This window comes from Heterodontus francisci, chromosome 12, assembly GCF_036365525.1.
Source record: "Heterodontus francisci isolate sHetFra1 chromosome 12, sHetFra1.hap1, whole genome shotgun sequence".
In the NCBI taxonomy this organism is placed as follows: domain Eukaryota; kingdom Metazoa; phylum Chordata; class Chondrichthyes; order Heterodontiformes; family Heterodontidae; genus Heterodontus; species Heterodontus francisci.
The window spans coordinates 93,122,154-93,138,655 of record NC_090382.1 but is presented as its reverse complement, the minus strand read 5'-3'; the positions used below and the strand labels follow the sequence as shown (position 1 = coordinate 93,138,655).

At 43.1% G+C, this 16,502-nt stretch overlaps 1 protein-coding gene across 17 annotated transcripts in view; it reads left to right on the top strand.

Annotated features, from left to right (window-relative positions):
* LOC137375999 (teneurin-2-like) overlaps positions 1–16,502 on the top strand; it is an 812,476-nt gene that overhangs the window by 669,429 nt on the left and 126,545 nt on the right. For 10 of the 17 annotated variants that reach the window (XM_068043879.1, XM_068043878.1, XM_068043872.1 and 7 more), the window contains 2 exons: positions 8,235–8,267; positions 12,517–12,711. The exons of 2 other annotated variants lie outside the window; for them this stretch is intronic. In XM_068043879.1, the coding sequence (XP_067899980.1) occupies positions 8,235–8,267; positions 12,517–12,711 (228 nt within the window). The remainder of the gene's footprint in view (positions 1–8,234; positions 8,268–12,516; positions 12,712–16,502) is intronic. 5 more of the 17 variants (XM_068043888.1, XM_068043886.1, XM_068043877.1 and 2 more) reach the window with 1 other exon arrangement.

Sequence of the window (16,502 nt, the reverse complement as noted above, 5' to 3'; positions counted from 1 at the left end):
GTGCGGGCACAATTTCAAAATCGCAGTCTCGGAGGTCATCGCAGGATCCTGACACCTCCAGGACAGTTTGTAATTTTCAAAGGGCCGGTATGGGTGGAGGGAATGGGAAACCTGCTCGCTGCCAATTAGCAGCCCGTTATGGAATTTTTTACGTTTATTTCAGCAAACCCAAACAGTCTGCAAGCTGTCAGGTTTGCCGCAAGGCCAAATAAAGTTTATTTGTCTTTGTCTTAAAACTGTTTTTAATGGACCTTCTTGCACCAGTGCCAGCAGTGGACCTTCATTTTACCTGTCTTAAGATCATAAGAACTAGGAGCAGGAGTAGGCCGTCCGGCCCCTCGAGCCTGCTCCGCCATTCAATAAGATCATGGCTGATCTTTTCGTGGACTTAGAACCACTTACCCGCGCTCTCACCGTATCCCTTAATTCCTTTATTGTTCAAAAAGATATCTACCTTAGCTTTAAAAACGTTTACTGAAGAAGCATCAACTACTTTACTGGGCAAGGAATTCCATAGATTAACAACCCTCTGGGTGAAGAAGTTCCTTCTTAATTCAGTCCTAAATCTGCTCCCTCTAATCTTGAGGCTATGCCTTCTTGTCCTAGCTTCACCAGCCAGTGGAAACATCCTCTCTACTTGTATCTTATCTATTCCCTTCATAATTTTATATGTTTCTATAAGATCCCCCCTCATTCTTCTGAATTCCAATGAATATAATCCCAATCTACTCAGTCTCTCCTCATAAGCCAACCCCCTCAACTCCGAAATCAACCGAGTGAACCTCCTCTGCACCCTCTCCAGTGCCAGTACATCCTTTCTCAAGTAAGGAGGCCTCACCAGTACCTTATACAGCTGCAACATAACCTCTCTGCTTTTAAACTCAATCCCTTTAGCAAGAAGGACAAAATTCCATTTGCCTTCCTAATTACTTGCTGTACCTGCAGACCAACCTTCTGCGATTCATGCACAAGGACACCCAGGTCCCTCTGCATAGCAGCATGCTGCAACTTTTTACCATTCAAGTAATAATCCTTTTTACTGTTACTCCTACCGAAATGAATGACTTCACATTTATTAACATTGTATTCCATCTGCCAGACCTTTGCCCACTCACTCAATGTATCTATGTTCCTCTGCAAAGTTTCACAGTCATCTGCACACTTTGCTCTGCCACTCATCTTAGTGTCATCTGCAAACTTTGACACCCTACACGTGGTCCCCAACTCCAAATCATCTATATAAATTGTAAATAATTGCGGTCCCAACACCGATCCCTGAGGCACACCACTAGTGACTGATTGCCAACCAGAATAGCACTCATTTATCCCCACTCTCTGCTTCCTGTTAGTCAACCAATCCTCTATCCATGCTAATACTTTACCCCTAACGCCATGCATCCTTATCTTATGCAGCAGCCTCTTATGTGGCACCTCGTCGAAGGCCTTTTGGAAATCTAGGTACACCACATCCACTGGGTCCCCATTGTCCACCTTGCTCGTAATGTCATCATAGAATTCCAAAAGATTTGTCAAGCATGACCTGCCCTTCATGAACCCATGCTGCGTCTGCCCAACGGGACAATATCTATCGAGATGCCCTGCTATTTCTTCCTTGATAATAGACTCAAGCATCTTCCCCACTACAGATGTTAAGCTAACCGGTCTATAATTCCCCATCTTTTGTCTACCTCCCTTTTTAAACAGTGGCGTCACATCTGCTGTTTTCCAATCTGCTGGGACTACCCCAGAGTCCAGCGAATTTTGGAAAATTACCGCCAGTGCACCTGCTATTTCTCCCGCCATCTCTTTTAGTACCCTGGGATGCATTCCATCAGGGCCAGGAGACTTATCAATCCTTAGCTCCATTAGCTTGCCCAACACTACCTCTTCCGTAATAATGATTGTTTCCAGGTCCTCACCTACGTTCGTCTCTTTGTCAATTACTGGCATGTTATTAATGTCCTCCACTGTGAAGACCGATACAAAATACCTGTTCAATGCCTCGGCCATTTCATCATATCCCATAACTAAATTCCCCTTCTCATCCTCTAAAGGACCAACGTTTACTTTAGCCACTCTTTTTTGTTTTATATATTTATAGAAACTTTTGCTATCTGTCTTTATATTCTGTGCTAGTTTTTTCTCATGGTCTATCTTACTTTTCTTTATAGCTCTTTTTGTGGCTTTCTGTTGACCTTTAAAGTTTTCCCAATCTTCTAGTTTCATGCTGTTTTTGGCCACATTGTATGCCTTCTCTTTCAATTTGATAGCCTCCCTTATTTCCTTAGACACCCATGGCAGATTACCCCTTTTCTTCCAGTCCTTCCTTTTCACTGGAATATACTTTTGCTGAGCACTTTGAAAAATTGCTTTGAAAGTCCTCCACTGCTCGTCAACTGTCCCACCATAAAATCTTTGTTTCCAGTCTACTTTAGCCAAGTCCTCCGTCATTCTATTGTAGTCCCCCTTGTTCAAGTGCAGAACCCTGGTATTGGATTTTATCTTCACACTCTCCATCTGTATTCTAAATTCAACTATACTGTGATCACTCCTTCCAAGAGGATCCCTAACTGTGAGGTCATTAATTATTCCTGTCTCATTACACAGGACTAGATCTAGGATAGCTTGCTCCCTCGTCGGTTCCATTACATACTGTTCAAGAAAACTATCACGGATAGACTCAACGAGCTCCTCCTCAAGGCTACCCTGACTGAGCTGGTTCGACCAATCTACATGTAGATTAAAATCCCCCATGATAATTGCCGTACCATTTTTACAGGCATTAGTTATTTCTTTGTTTATTGCCCTCCCCAATGTGATGTTATTATTTGGTGGCCTATAGACTACGCCTATCAATGACTTTTTCTTCTTAGAGTTTCTAATTTCCACCCAAATGGATTCAACCTCATTCTCCATAGAACCTATATCATCTCTCAGCACTGCCCTGATGTCGTCCTTGAATATCAGAGCTACACCACCTCCCTTACCTTCCTGTCTGTTCTTCCGAATAGTCTGGTACCCCTGGATATTTAACTCCCAGTCGTGACCAACCTGTAACCATGTCTCCGTAATGGCTACCAAATCATATTCATTCGCGATGATTTGTGCCGTTAACTCATCAACCTTGTTACGAATGCTACGAGCATTCAGGTAAAGTGCCTTTATGCTAGCTTTCTTACCCTCATGATTTCCAACATCTCTAATAATAACTCCTGCGTTATCCTTCCTTTCTGCTTCTTTCATAGTCTGCCTTGAACTTAAACCCTCCTACACACATGTTAACCTGCTGCTTTCCTTTTTATTTACCATCATACTCCCTGTCGTTTTCCCTTTCCCTTCCCCCCGATTCACTAGTTTAAAGTCCTAGAGACCACCCTATTTATCCGTTTCGCTAGAACACTGGTTCCAGATCGGTTCAGGTGGAGACCGTCCCATCGGTACAGATCCCCCCGGTTCCAAAACTGATGCCAATGCCCCATGAAATGGAACCCCTCTTTCCTACACCACTCCCTTAGCCACATGTTTACTTCCCTAATATTCTTATCCCTAAGCCAATTTGCACGTGGCTCGGGCAGTAATCCAGAGATTATGACCCTCGAGGACCTGTTCCTTAATTTCGTTCCTAGTGCTTTATAATCCCCAAACAGGTCCTCCATCCTAGCCTTGGCTATGTTGTTAGTCCCAACGTGGACCACAACAACTGGATCCTCCCCCTCCCGCTCCAATATCCTTTCAAGCCGGTCAGAGATGTCCTGCACCCTGGCACCGGGCAGGCAACACACCATGCGGGACTCCCGATCCGGCTTGCAAAGGATACTATCTATCTCCCTAATTATAGAATCCCCTATAACTACCACTTGTCTTTTTGCTCCCCCCTCTTGAATGGCCTTCTGCACCATGGTGCCATGGTCAGTTGGCTCATTCTCCCCGCAGCCCTTTTCCTCATCCACACAGGGAGCAAGTATCTCGTACCTGTTGGATAAGGTCAAAGGCTGAGGCTCCTCCACTCCTGAACTCAGAATCCCCCTACCTATAATTCCATGGTTTTTCAAATAACCAATTAATAGATAAATCAAAAAAAGTAAAAAAAGAAAGTAAATTTTTAACCAATCACACGATACAGAAGAAATAAAAAAGCTTACCTTATCAACACACCAGAGTCCTTTTTTTTGGTTAGAGGAGGAGGGCGGGTGGGAGACACTACACGTGTAGTGTCTCGGGTTCAGCCACTGCCCAAATATATAGCTTTTTACTTACCCAGCAGTCCCCTGGTCCGCCGAAACAAAAGGTAATTTACTTTAAGCTGAAACTGACCTTCCCAGCTGATAACTCGCTCGCACTATCTCTGCTTCCGAAAAAGCCAGCAGTCCCCTGGTCCGCTGAAACAAAAGGTAATTTGCTTTAAGCTGAAACTGACCTTCCCAGCTGATAACTCGCTCGCACTATCTCTGCTTCCGAAAAAGCCAGCAGTCCCCTGGTCCGGCGAAACAAAAGGTAATTTACTTTAAGCTGAAACTGACCTTCCCAGCTGATAACTCGCTCGCACTATCTCTGCTTCCGAAAAAGCCAGCAGTCCCCTGGTCCGCTGAAACAAAAGGTAATTTACTTTAAGCTGAAACTGACCTTCCCAGCTGATAACTCGCTCGCACTATCTCTGCTTCCGAAAAAGCCAGCAGTCCCCTGGTCCGGCGAAACAAAAGGTAATTTACTTTAAGCTGAAACTGACCTTCCCAGCTGATAACTCGCTCGCACTATCTCTGCTTCCCTTTTCGGGTCTCTTTCATCCTTGTCGATGCTGCTGGTCCTGTAAGGATCTGCCTGCTATCTTCGGTAAGGCGGCGGCAGACCCCAACATGGAAACACTTTTTCTTTTGTTTCATGGGATGTGAGGATCGCTGGCAAGGCCAGCATTTGTTGTCCATCCCTAATTGCCCTTGAGAGGTGGTGGTGAGCTGCCTTCTTGAACCACTGCAATCCACCTGGTGGGGGAACACCCACAGTGCTGTTCGGAAGGGAATTCAAGGATTTTGATCGGCGTCACTAATTGGGTGCTAAGCTTGCCTCCTGCCCAATTCGGGCATTTACTTTTAAAAATAGCATCGCAGGAGCAATGCAGGTGAGGCAGGGGTTCGGGTCCCAGAATTCATTCAAGTATCCTGACGCCGATTTGAAAATCCGGCCAGTTTACTCTGTTTCTCTCTCCACAGGTGCTGCCAGACCTGCTGAGCATTTCAAGCATTTTCTGTTTTTATTTCAGGTTTCCAACATCCACAGTGTTTTGCTTTTGTATCAGCTTTTGTATTGGTTGTATTGGTCATTTTGTGCTTCCCTTTTTAAACTCTACTAGGCTGTCACACTACTCAGTTGTCAGGCACTTTAAGCAGTGGATTAACCTGCTGCTCACTTCTCATCTCAGCTTCCAGTTATAACATCAATGATGTTTTTCAGGCGATTTTAATATCCATTCTATTTTTTTGGCACATTTATTTAGGCAGATTAGGTCAAAATTAGCCTCCGTGTTTCCCCATAGAAGATGAGTCCCTGTTGATTTGTCCATGGAGGCAAAGATATGGAAACAAGCTGGAAACATGCTCAAACACACCACGTACCTGGGTGAAGAAGTCCACAGATCTGATTGCTCTTTTGAAGAGGATATCATAAATGGTGGTAGAGAGTTCACTTTAAAAAAAGAGTAGAAATGAAGGAACAAAGTTAAATAGTTTTAAAAGAAAATTGGTTTATCTAAACAATGTTGGCATTCAAACAATGATGAACCTAGCTGACTGTACAATTCACCAAGGAGATATTATAGTGACTTATGTAATAGTTAATTCTACTTGCCAACGAAGACTTTTTGATTTACAGGACTGTCAAATTAAAGAGTGAAAATCTCCCTGAATAGTGGATAAACAGAAGATTTCAGTGTCTTAGCCCATTATACATTCATTGATAAACAAGTGCAGAGCCAATTATGTTTATATGTATTTGTTATATTAATTTCTCCTACAGAGGATTGTTAGAAGTTTGGACAGCAAGTTAACACATATTTTATCCTATAAGTAGCTTCTGGTCTTTCTCCAGACACACACCATGAGAGCATCCTTTAACAGAGAGTATCCTGGACGGCACAGTGGCGCAGTGATTAGCACCGCAGCCTCACAGCTCCTGGGACCCGGGTTCGATTCTGGGTACTGCCTGTGCGGAGTTTGCAAGTTCTCCCTGTGACTGCGTGGGTTTTCTCCGGGTGCTCCGGTTTCCTCCCACAGCCAAAAACTTGTAGGAGATAGGTAAATTGGCTGTTGTAAATTGCCCCTAGTGTAGGTAGGTGGTAGGGAATATGGGATTACTGTCGGGTTAGTATAAATGGGTGGTCTTGGTCAGCACAGACTCGGTGGGCCGAAGGGCCTGTTTCAGTGCTGTATCTCTAAATAAATAAAAAATAAAAATAAGTAAACCTGGGGCTGGAAGCAGGACCCAAATAATGGTGATTTATAAGTCAATCTACACTTAATATACACCTTTGGTACAATTCACACAAGGTCATTTTTTTCCCCCAAGCATGCCAAATTAGCTAATTGTCATTGCACAGAAATGCAATGCTGTTACTAGGTCATTTGTGCCTCAGTGTCTGTGAATAGCTTACAACTCCTGTAAAGTATGTAAATATGACAGATTTACAGCAGCAGTTGAAGGGGTGGGACTAAATTCAGTCAAGGTAATATCACATCCTTTTAGGATACAGTACTTGATCCAAGTTTAGCATTGCATGAAACTAAACCTCTTCCCACTTTCCCTACTGTATAGAATTTCAATGGGCCAAATAATTTCTCAGTCATTTCCATTATATATCCATATATAGGAAAGTTTTACAATACATCCATTGTGCATCACCAATCACATCAGAGCATTCTTAAATAAAGAGAGAATTTCTGCTGGTTCTCCTGACTTCATGATGAACTCATATCTCCCCAAAGGCCACTCATCTAGAGGAACTGATACCAGCATCTTATTTCCAGATTTTCTTTTTGAACTGAATTAAAATTTTCAAGCTAACATGGTGGAATGTGGGCTCGCATTCTCTGGGTTATTAGTCCAGACCTCTGGATTACTAATCTAGTAACATAACCAGTAGCCTACCATACCCTCTCGATCTTGTATCCTTTTCTGTAATGCTGGAGTCCACTAAATGTTATTCACAACCAAATCTTACCTGGAGACATCAGGGTATTTTATATGCCAAATTATGATGTCTTTAATTTATTGATCTCATGTTGCTTCTGTTTAGATTGAATTGATGAAATGAACAATTAGGTGGTCTGTGGTATAAAACTATTAAAGTAGATATTTCTGTCTGAAATTTATAGAGCAGCTAACCCAATCAAGAACATTGCTTGACAAAGTTGATATGCATTTATCAGGATTCAGTTGTATGATTTTTTTATAAAATGTTTACTGGGCCCCTGATGGCACAGTGAGTGAGTGCACTGACTGGTGTTATAAAGAAATGCAAAGAATGGAAAGTGCAAAATACGGGTCCAGGTCTGCCCTGATCTTTGCTTGGGTGGCAGTGGAGGCACCCAACTGACCTCAGTGTCCCTGAACTAGGAATGGAAATAAAATCCAGCCATGGTTCAGGCTCCCAATCATTATCCAGTGAGCACTGTTGGCAAGTGTGGATGTGTGGTGAGGACTGGATCAGGCTTGATTGCAATGCCCAAACCCACCCACCCCCACCCTCCTTCCCACAGCTTTATTGCCTGCCAACAACCACTGCCTAGGGCCACACATATAGAATGGTGAGAGACTGGAGGGCTGCCATTGCTCCTGAGACCATACCCCAGCATGAGTCATTGTCTTCAGGAGAGGAGGTGGGGGAAAGAAATACCATCTAACAAATCTGGTAAATATTTACACTGTTTAGGCCTTAGGCACTTCAACAGACCATGATGTGATACCTTGCAGCAACTTAACCCGGCAGTAGCTGGGCAAACATGGTTATCAAGCAGAGTGATTTTGATTTACATATCCAATCAAACAGTCTGGACCAAAATTCCAGATACCTTTATATGGATAAATTATTATCTTAAAAGGGGAACGTTTTCCTCTGCCAGGTTGAGCTGTTTCCAGGTACAGATGTGTATAAAGCTTCATCTTTTCAGATATCGGTTCTCATTCTGAGTTTGCTGTTTTATTTTTGTTTTGCATTCTTGTTTGTTTATGGCTTTCTACTCAAGGACGACGACATTTTTCTAAATTTAAACACAAGGGTAGGTTTTCTTTTTTTATTATTTGCCTCCGTATAATTTATGTCACACTTTTCCCAAGTTATTTAAATCTATTTTGGTAGAACTGCATACCCCTCCCTCAAACCCCACCCCACCCCACCCTGGCAAGGAGCACTTGTTAAAGAGCACATATCTAATTGTACAACCACACTGGTACAATGAACAAGACGTCAGTCAGGGAGCAGCTGTTTACTATGCCCATGCCAAAACACCAGTAGTTTACATCACCCTACCCCCAAAAAACCCATGAGCAGTGCTGGGTAGATGTGTGAGCCACCTGATATCACAAATGACATTATTTTGAGGTGACCGAATAATCAGTGTTAAGAGGCTGGTAATGCTCATGCCTCCAATGAATCAATGTGTTGGCTCATCAGCACTACTCCCAGGTCCTAATACATCAGTGACTGGGCCGCAGGCACCCAGCTGGGTGAGAGGGTACTCCTAAGACCCTGGGATGCCAATTTTTGAGACCATGGGAGGGAGGAGGGAATTAGCATATTAGTCACTGAAACCTGGATGTTTTCCAGACCTATGTCATGAGCTGCCTGTACTGGTCCTGTACTTGTACCTATCTCTCAGTAACTTCCAAAACCTAAAGGTCTCAGTGGAAAAAGGTGAGTACTTTGTCCGCTCGGCCACTCAGCTACTGTTTGCACAAAGTCCTGATCTGCTGCATTGGTGGTAGATGTAAAAAATCAAAAAACATTTGTTTGACCATTTATTTTAAAAAGCGGCATGAATTAAGTATTGTTGGCAGCTAAACCCACTTACAGGTGTACAAAATTATTATCCTCATCAATCACAGATAACATCTGCAAAAAATGTCAAGCAGCTTTACTGAAAGTTTAATTAAACAGCTATGTATTTTAATTTGTTAATCTCTCCAGGGTCACCTGTCATGTTTTTAATATACATCAGCATCCTTCGGTTCAGTCTTTTAAAAAAAAATCTGATTTCCTTTTAACTAAATCAATTATAATACACAACGGATTAATTGCATGTTGTGAAATTTGCTGCTTACCTCAGCACAGCATTCCTGAAGGTTCATGAGGACAATGACAGCACACACCTGACAATGATCCTTCCTTCTCCTTGGACTGTGTCTTGAATTTCAGCCTTTCACTCAATTCAGACTATACCTGTTAGCTTTGTTTTCTCTTCCTTTTAAAGAGAGGCCAGGAAGGCTGCATATTAAACTGCTCCTACCTATCTGTGTATCTTCTTCTGAAAGCAGCCTTAATGCCTCTCCCACTCTCACTGAACTCCAGTGAAGTGCCAGACCAATAAGCACAAAAATGTTAAGTTCAAATTAACATGATTCAGGTGTCAGAAGGTGTCAAAATTCAATGCAAAAATGTTTTTTTTTTACAGAAAATGCCTAATTGGAAGTAACAGTGACAGTAACATTGGATATCCAGATGGATATAAAGCAGTTGCTTGTAGAGCAACAAAAAATACTTATTTGCAAAAACTGCAACTTGATAATTTTCTTGTGTGCAACATGTGATGATGTCATTTCCATTAGAATATGATTTTGAATATTTCATAATAAATCATAAAATATGAACATGGAGCTAAAAGCTATAATTTGTGAATAAACAAGTGGAGAGCTCAGCAGGACCACGAGAAGCTCAGCTACCATGCAGAAAGTGTGCAAAATGTACCTGTCACCAGCACACATTATCTTGATGAGTGTGAAATGTAGTTTCCAAACAGTGAGAAAAATCTTTTTTTCAAAACAAATCCACACATGTTGCAGATCAAAGCATCACATTGTAATTATACCTTACTGCCAGCTTTGAATCCCAAGTGATGCCACTCTCAGAGCACATTCCTCCAGTGAACTTTTTCTACAACTTTGACTGGAATTAGCGTCACTGGGAACCTTCACAGCTTACAAAGAAAGGTGACTTTCATCCTCTTCAACTCTCCATCTGGACTGAATCTAAACATTGATCCCAGAGGTGACACGGTTTGGCTCTGACACTTAAGGGTTGCTTTCAACCACAACATTTCCCTCCTTCAGTGGCATCAGTGAAGGAGTTAAAAATTGTTCGAGTCCACAAACCAATCCAAGATTGCTTTAATCCCACTTGGCAACATTTTATCTTCACTGACTTCAAAGTCGGCTAAGGCTCCTGCTGCAGACAGGTTTGGGCCTAGTTTAATTCTCAGTCTGATGACATCAATGGCATCACAAAGGCATTTTAACTTAGTCTGCATGTGGCCAACCTCAGCACCTCAACCATGATGAAACAATATTATTTGTTATGTGGAATCTTCATGGGCCAGGAGAATACCTTGGGCCTTGTCTGTTCCAGTTACCCTCCCCACTTAATTATTCCCGATTTCCTCTCCGTCCTTGCTCACTTACCTTGATGTTTCCTTGGGTCCACGGAGGTGGGGGGGGGGGGGGGGGCGGGCGGGGACCTGACCCCCTATGAATTTCCATTCCCACCTGCTGCTGTTGACATTCCCACTGGCTTTGGGAAATTGAAATGAAACCCAGGAATTAAAATCTCTTGGACCTGATTCTTGGGGAGCCTGACAGATTATCGCCCTGGTCTACCCTCGCACCCTGATTTCCATCCATGTTAAAATTGACCCCTTGGTGTTTTCCACCCTTCTCCAATATACCAGTCAGTTTTTATGAAGTACCAGGTTTCAGTAAAAGTGCCATACATTGCACTGTTCATATATTGCACCCTGCTGTCTCTTGATATTTTCCTCAAATTTCACTATAAAATGTAATGAAAACCCTACTTTATTGTACTAAATGTAAAAACATTTTGAACAAGACAGCTTTCTGTAATAAAGAAATCTCAATATAATAAAAGGAATCTGATCTTGATGTTCAAGCATTAATACCACAATTGTGCTGAGATTTCAAATATAATTTACTAATGATTTCCTTCCAATTGTTCTCAGTTGTTCAGTCTAGTATCAAAACCACTATACCATTGTACCCACAGAAAATGATTCCTGGTAAAAACACTTTCTATATTTCAGTTTAAGTAACCATTGTGATGTCAATATTCATGCCCATAACTTCCCGTGCATCAATTTGCTAATCTGAGGAGGGTCAGAGTAAAGTTAGGTACAAAGGAATGTAAGAATATAGTAAGAGAGCAGGCATCCTCAGCATCCTTGAGCCTTTTCTGCTATTCAATTCGATCATAAGTGATCTATACCTCAACTCCATTTACCAGCCTTGGATCCACATCCCTTCCTTTATAAAATGCTGTCAATCTCAGTGTTGAAAATTACAATTGACCCATGCTTGGAGGGAAGATAATGGTAGATTTCTACTACCCATTGTGTGTAAAAGTGGTTCCTGATGTCACTTTTGAATGGCCTAACTCTAATTTTCAGATTGTGTCCTGTTGTTCTGAATTCCTCCATCAGACGAAATAGTTTCTCTCGATCTATCCATCAAATCCTGAAACATCTCAACCTTCTATACTCAAGGGAATGCAGCCAAGTTCATGCAATCTGCCCTCTTAATTTAACACTTTAAGCTCTGGTATCATTCTGATGAATCTGCTCCAGGGCCAGTATATTTTTCCTGAATTTCAGTGCCAACACCATTACTCCAGATGGGCTAGGGAAAGCTATCACATGAACGTGGCTGGTTCAGGAGTGTCATACCTGACATCTTGGAGCAAGCCCTCTATTGATGGGGGATGGTGTGGCATCCAGGGAGATCAAAAGTAAAAGAGAAAAATGACTATAAAATGTGGACGGAGCAATGTAAGTGCACTTTAAAAATGCCAGTTACTTTTAAGTATGTGAAGACATTGACTGCAGCTTTATGTTACTGAAAGTGACTGTAACTTTAAAATACATTGTGACTTCACAGGAGATCTTAACAGGCTAAAAAATCCTCTGTCCACTGTGTATAGCAATGTGATAAATGTGTTTGTAACTCTCAGCACAAAGGAACTTTATTAAAGCACATTTGAGCTGTCACTGCACAAAGAAGTCAAAGGAATTCTTGCCCCAGATGTCAAAAAATAAGTCCATGGAAATGACCTCCTCACATGAGAGACAATAGATCCTCTTTACATCCTCTTAACACTGAATTTCAAATTTTTAGGAAGTAAATTCACAGAATATTTATTTTTTAAATATACATTTTATGATAGAAGTGTATGACTACCACAGAAACAAGCTTTTATTTCTCTCTCTCTTTTCTTTGTCTTTTTTTCCTTTGCCTTTGCCTCTCCAGCTGCTTGCCCTGTATTGTGCAGTGGTAATGGTCAATACTCCAAGGGGAACTGCATCTGCTACAGCGGCTGGAAGGGAGCCGAGTGTGATGTGCCCGTCAGCCAGTGCATTGACCCTGCATGCGGAGGCCATGGGACCTGCACCGCGGGAACCTGTGTCTGCTCTGCAGGCTTCAAAGGCGAGAACTGTGAGGAAGGTAAAAATATAACACTGCAGAATTGCTTCCAGTATACTCAAACTACATTGTGGTAGATTAATTAGGAACACAGTCAGAAAGAGTTGCTTCTATTTAAGACTTTAGGGGTTTAAATTGGATAAGCCCCAAAATTGGGGTTCATGGTGGACCTCAATTTTAAAATTCTCATCCTTGTTTTCAAATTATTCCACCTCATCCCCCTCTAGCTCTGTCACCTCCTACAAACTCTGAGATCTCTGCAGTCCTCCAAATCTATTCTCTTGTGCATCCCCGATTTTAATCACTCTGCCATTGACAGCTGTGCCTTTAGTTGCCTAGGCCCTAAGCTCTGGAATGCTCTTCCTGAGCCTCTTCACCTCTCTGCCTTTCTTTCTTCCTTTCAGACAGTCCATAAAACCTACCTCTTGGACCAAGATTTTGGTCACCAGTCCTAATATTCCCTTAAGTGGCTCAGTGTCAAATTTTGTTTGAAAATTTCATTAAGCGCCTTGGGATGGCTTACTACATGAAGGCATCTCTAAATACAAGTTGTTATTAACCTGTGTCTATTCAGTGTGTTGCAGGCAACACATTCAATTGGCATTGTCTTATCTTTTAAATGATTGCTGCATGCAGTCAGCACTACCCCCGCTGTTGGTTGGCTGCACACAACAGCAGGTGGTCCAATAGTGCTACTTAAAGGTAACCTGCTCTTCTTAAAGGGGGAAGTGCATTGTGGCTACAAGAAGTGATTGGAGTCTTTTGTGCATGGAATCCGTGCTGTAATATGTTGAAGAATGGCTAAACATGCGAGAGAGCCAAGTATTTGAAACCTCCAAAAGTGTATACATTCAACCAGCAACTAAGCTGTAAATACTTCATGATGTGTTTAGATAGCGCTGTTGGAGGGGGTCCTTCATTTTTTTAAACATCATGTTCAACTGTGCAAGGCTAAGACAGAGTGTTGGCAGAAGTGTGGAGTTAGAAAATGGCAGCAATGGCTTCAACTCAGTGTTGCACTGATTCGCATCATCATCTTGCTGCTCTGCCTGTTACTGACAGTTGTTAGGCACACACACAAATACCTTGCACATTTCTCGGACCCCATTTCCAAGTCTTAGTTGGCCGTGTAGCCCTTAAAAGAAACAAGGGCCCCCTCTTTTTCATATTTTCTCTCCTTTGGTGTGGTCCTAAAAAGAAAATGTTGCATTTATATAGCGTCGTTCATGACCTCAGGACATCCCAAAGCACATAACAGCCAATAAGATACTTCTGAAGTATAGTCACTGTTGGAATGTAGTTAAGGAAGTGGAGAAAGTTTACATTTTATTGATCACATTTTCAAATGAATTGTAATTAAGGGTTGTGTTGGCCATTGGGTTTATTAAAATGACCAACAGTGTGTTATATAAAGTATCCAATTATCACACCAGCATCTACAAGCTATCTGACTTGTACAGTATATCTGAAATGTTAATGTGTCACACTGGTACTCATCAGCTATCCAGTTCACGCAGTGACTACAGAAAATGTCCATGTATTACACCAATCCCCATCTGATACCCTGTTTATACAGTCACTGTAAGAGATATTGGTCTGTCAGACCAGGGGACATCAGCTCTTCTCTAATGCTCGTGCTTTATTGGTTGTAATCAGATTTTTTTATTCTTTAGCACATAAAGAAATAAAATTGTAAGTTTTGGGATTTCTACTTTAGTGGAATGAATCAATGCACATTGAGTCATGTACTGTTGCTGGAGTGGATTGATGAGTGTTTCAGGCCCCCATTAGACAATGTTTAATGCCAATCTTGGGGCTGGTTTCTTTGAATCAATAAGGTGCATCCTCAGTTAATCAATCATCCTTGCCAGTGCCACATCATAATAATTGGAAGTGAGGCAGGTTGTGGCAATAAAAGGTCAAGTTACATGTCAAGCACAAGTAGTCAGTACGTGGATTGCTGTGAACAGTGAAGCCAGGTCTAGAGTGATGAAGTGCCAAGAAATACAGAAAGTAAAACCCCTGATAATAGCAACTCCACAAGGAACTTGGCAGAATTTCTTCACAGTGACCAAAAATATCACAGGGTAACAATGAACAAATTAGAATCTAGACTTGGCATGTTTTCAGCTGTGATATTCAGTGAAATAAATCCCAGTGTCACTGCCATTTGAATCATATGTTCTGACTGCATTGCTACTATAAGGGAATGGTAACACAGTGATTGAGCTGGATTTTACGTCAGGCAGACAGGAGCTGGCCACCAACATAAGATTCGGTGGTGATTCCGCTTCTGCCTAGCCTGGGGATCCATCCTGTATTTTATGGGTCCCCAAACTTTAACTGTTCCGAGGCGGGACTTCCACACGCTTGAGAGAGGAAGTCCCGCCTCATTGAGCTGCCGGCCAATCATTGGACCGGCAGCTCATAGTCCCAGCAGCGCCATCGGGAGCAGTGGCCACTGCTGGGACTGCAGCCCAGCCAAGAACATGGAGCCAGGACTGCAGGTAAGTTTGGATTGTGTCGCCGGGGGTAATCGGTCATGCCCTGGTGAGGCAAGGGTTGTCGTTTGGGGGGAAAGGAGGACGTCTTGAGTCCTAGGGGTGGTTGGGGAAGCGGGGGCAGCCCTTTTCCCGATTGTCAGGGCCCCACCTGGGCCGGACAGCCTTTCCCGGCTCCAGGACGCCCACTTGCCGCGGGTAAAATCCCCGTGGAGATGGGCGAAGGCTTTTATGTGGCCATCAATTGGCAACTTAAGGGCCTTGATTGGCCTGGGGCAGGCGGCCCGTTTTCCGCCCCCCTTCCCCACCGCCCCACCCCCCAGCCCTACATATAGTGAGGCGGAGGTGGGAACGGGTCGGGAAGGCCGTGACTGTGATGAAAGGTCACAGACCTGAAACGTTAACTCTGCTTCTCTCTCCACAGATGCTGCCAGAGCTGCTGTGTATTTCCAGCACTTTCTGTTTTTATTTCAATTTGGACTCGTCTGCTACAAATCTGGTTTAAGCAGAATTAAGTTACTCTTTCTTTCAGTATATTGTAAAGATTGGGTTGAATTTTATGAGCCCTCTAGCATTGGGGTTGGAGGCGGGGGGGGGGGGGGGGGGACCCGGAAAATTCTTCCGGGAGAGGCCAGCCACGACCTTCGACACCGAGAAGGCCCCACCACATTTTACTGGCAGCGGCGAGGCCTCAGTACGGACCCCCTGCTGCTCAGCGGCGGGGCCTTCATTTCAATAATAAATTTAAGTAAAAAGATGCAAATCAACTCACCTTGTCCCGGCAGCCGTCCGCGCCGATATTCTGTCTGCTGGCCGGAACTCCCATGTCTTCGGAACTCCGTTCGGAATTTCCAAGGTGTGACATTGGTGGGGAAGGAGAAGGAGTGCAATCATCAGGGCGGGAGGTGGGAAGCTATGAAAACACTTTTTATTGGCTGTACGGATGATGGGAAGGGGTTGAAGGGAAAAGGAACAAGGTTGGGGGCGAAGTTCGCGTCAACAATAAAGATTATTTAGGGTTGGTGGCCCTAAGACAAACATTGGGGTGGGGTGGTTGAAAGGGCCTCCAGCTTTTATTTTAATTTTTAAATCGTATTCACAATAATATCCCTTTAAAAATTCAAATGTCACTGAAGGGCTTGAAGTTCTTTAAAAATGGCACCGGCGCCTGCGCCATCTATGTCATCGGGGGCAACCGCTCTGCCCCCCCTCCATTTAAATGAGCCCCTGCACGAAATATCACTGGGGCTCAGCGACGGTGCATCCGCACCTGAAGACTGCTGAGATGAGAGCGCACCGCCGTGATTTGCA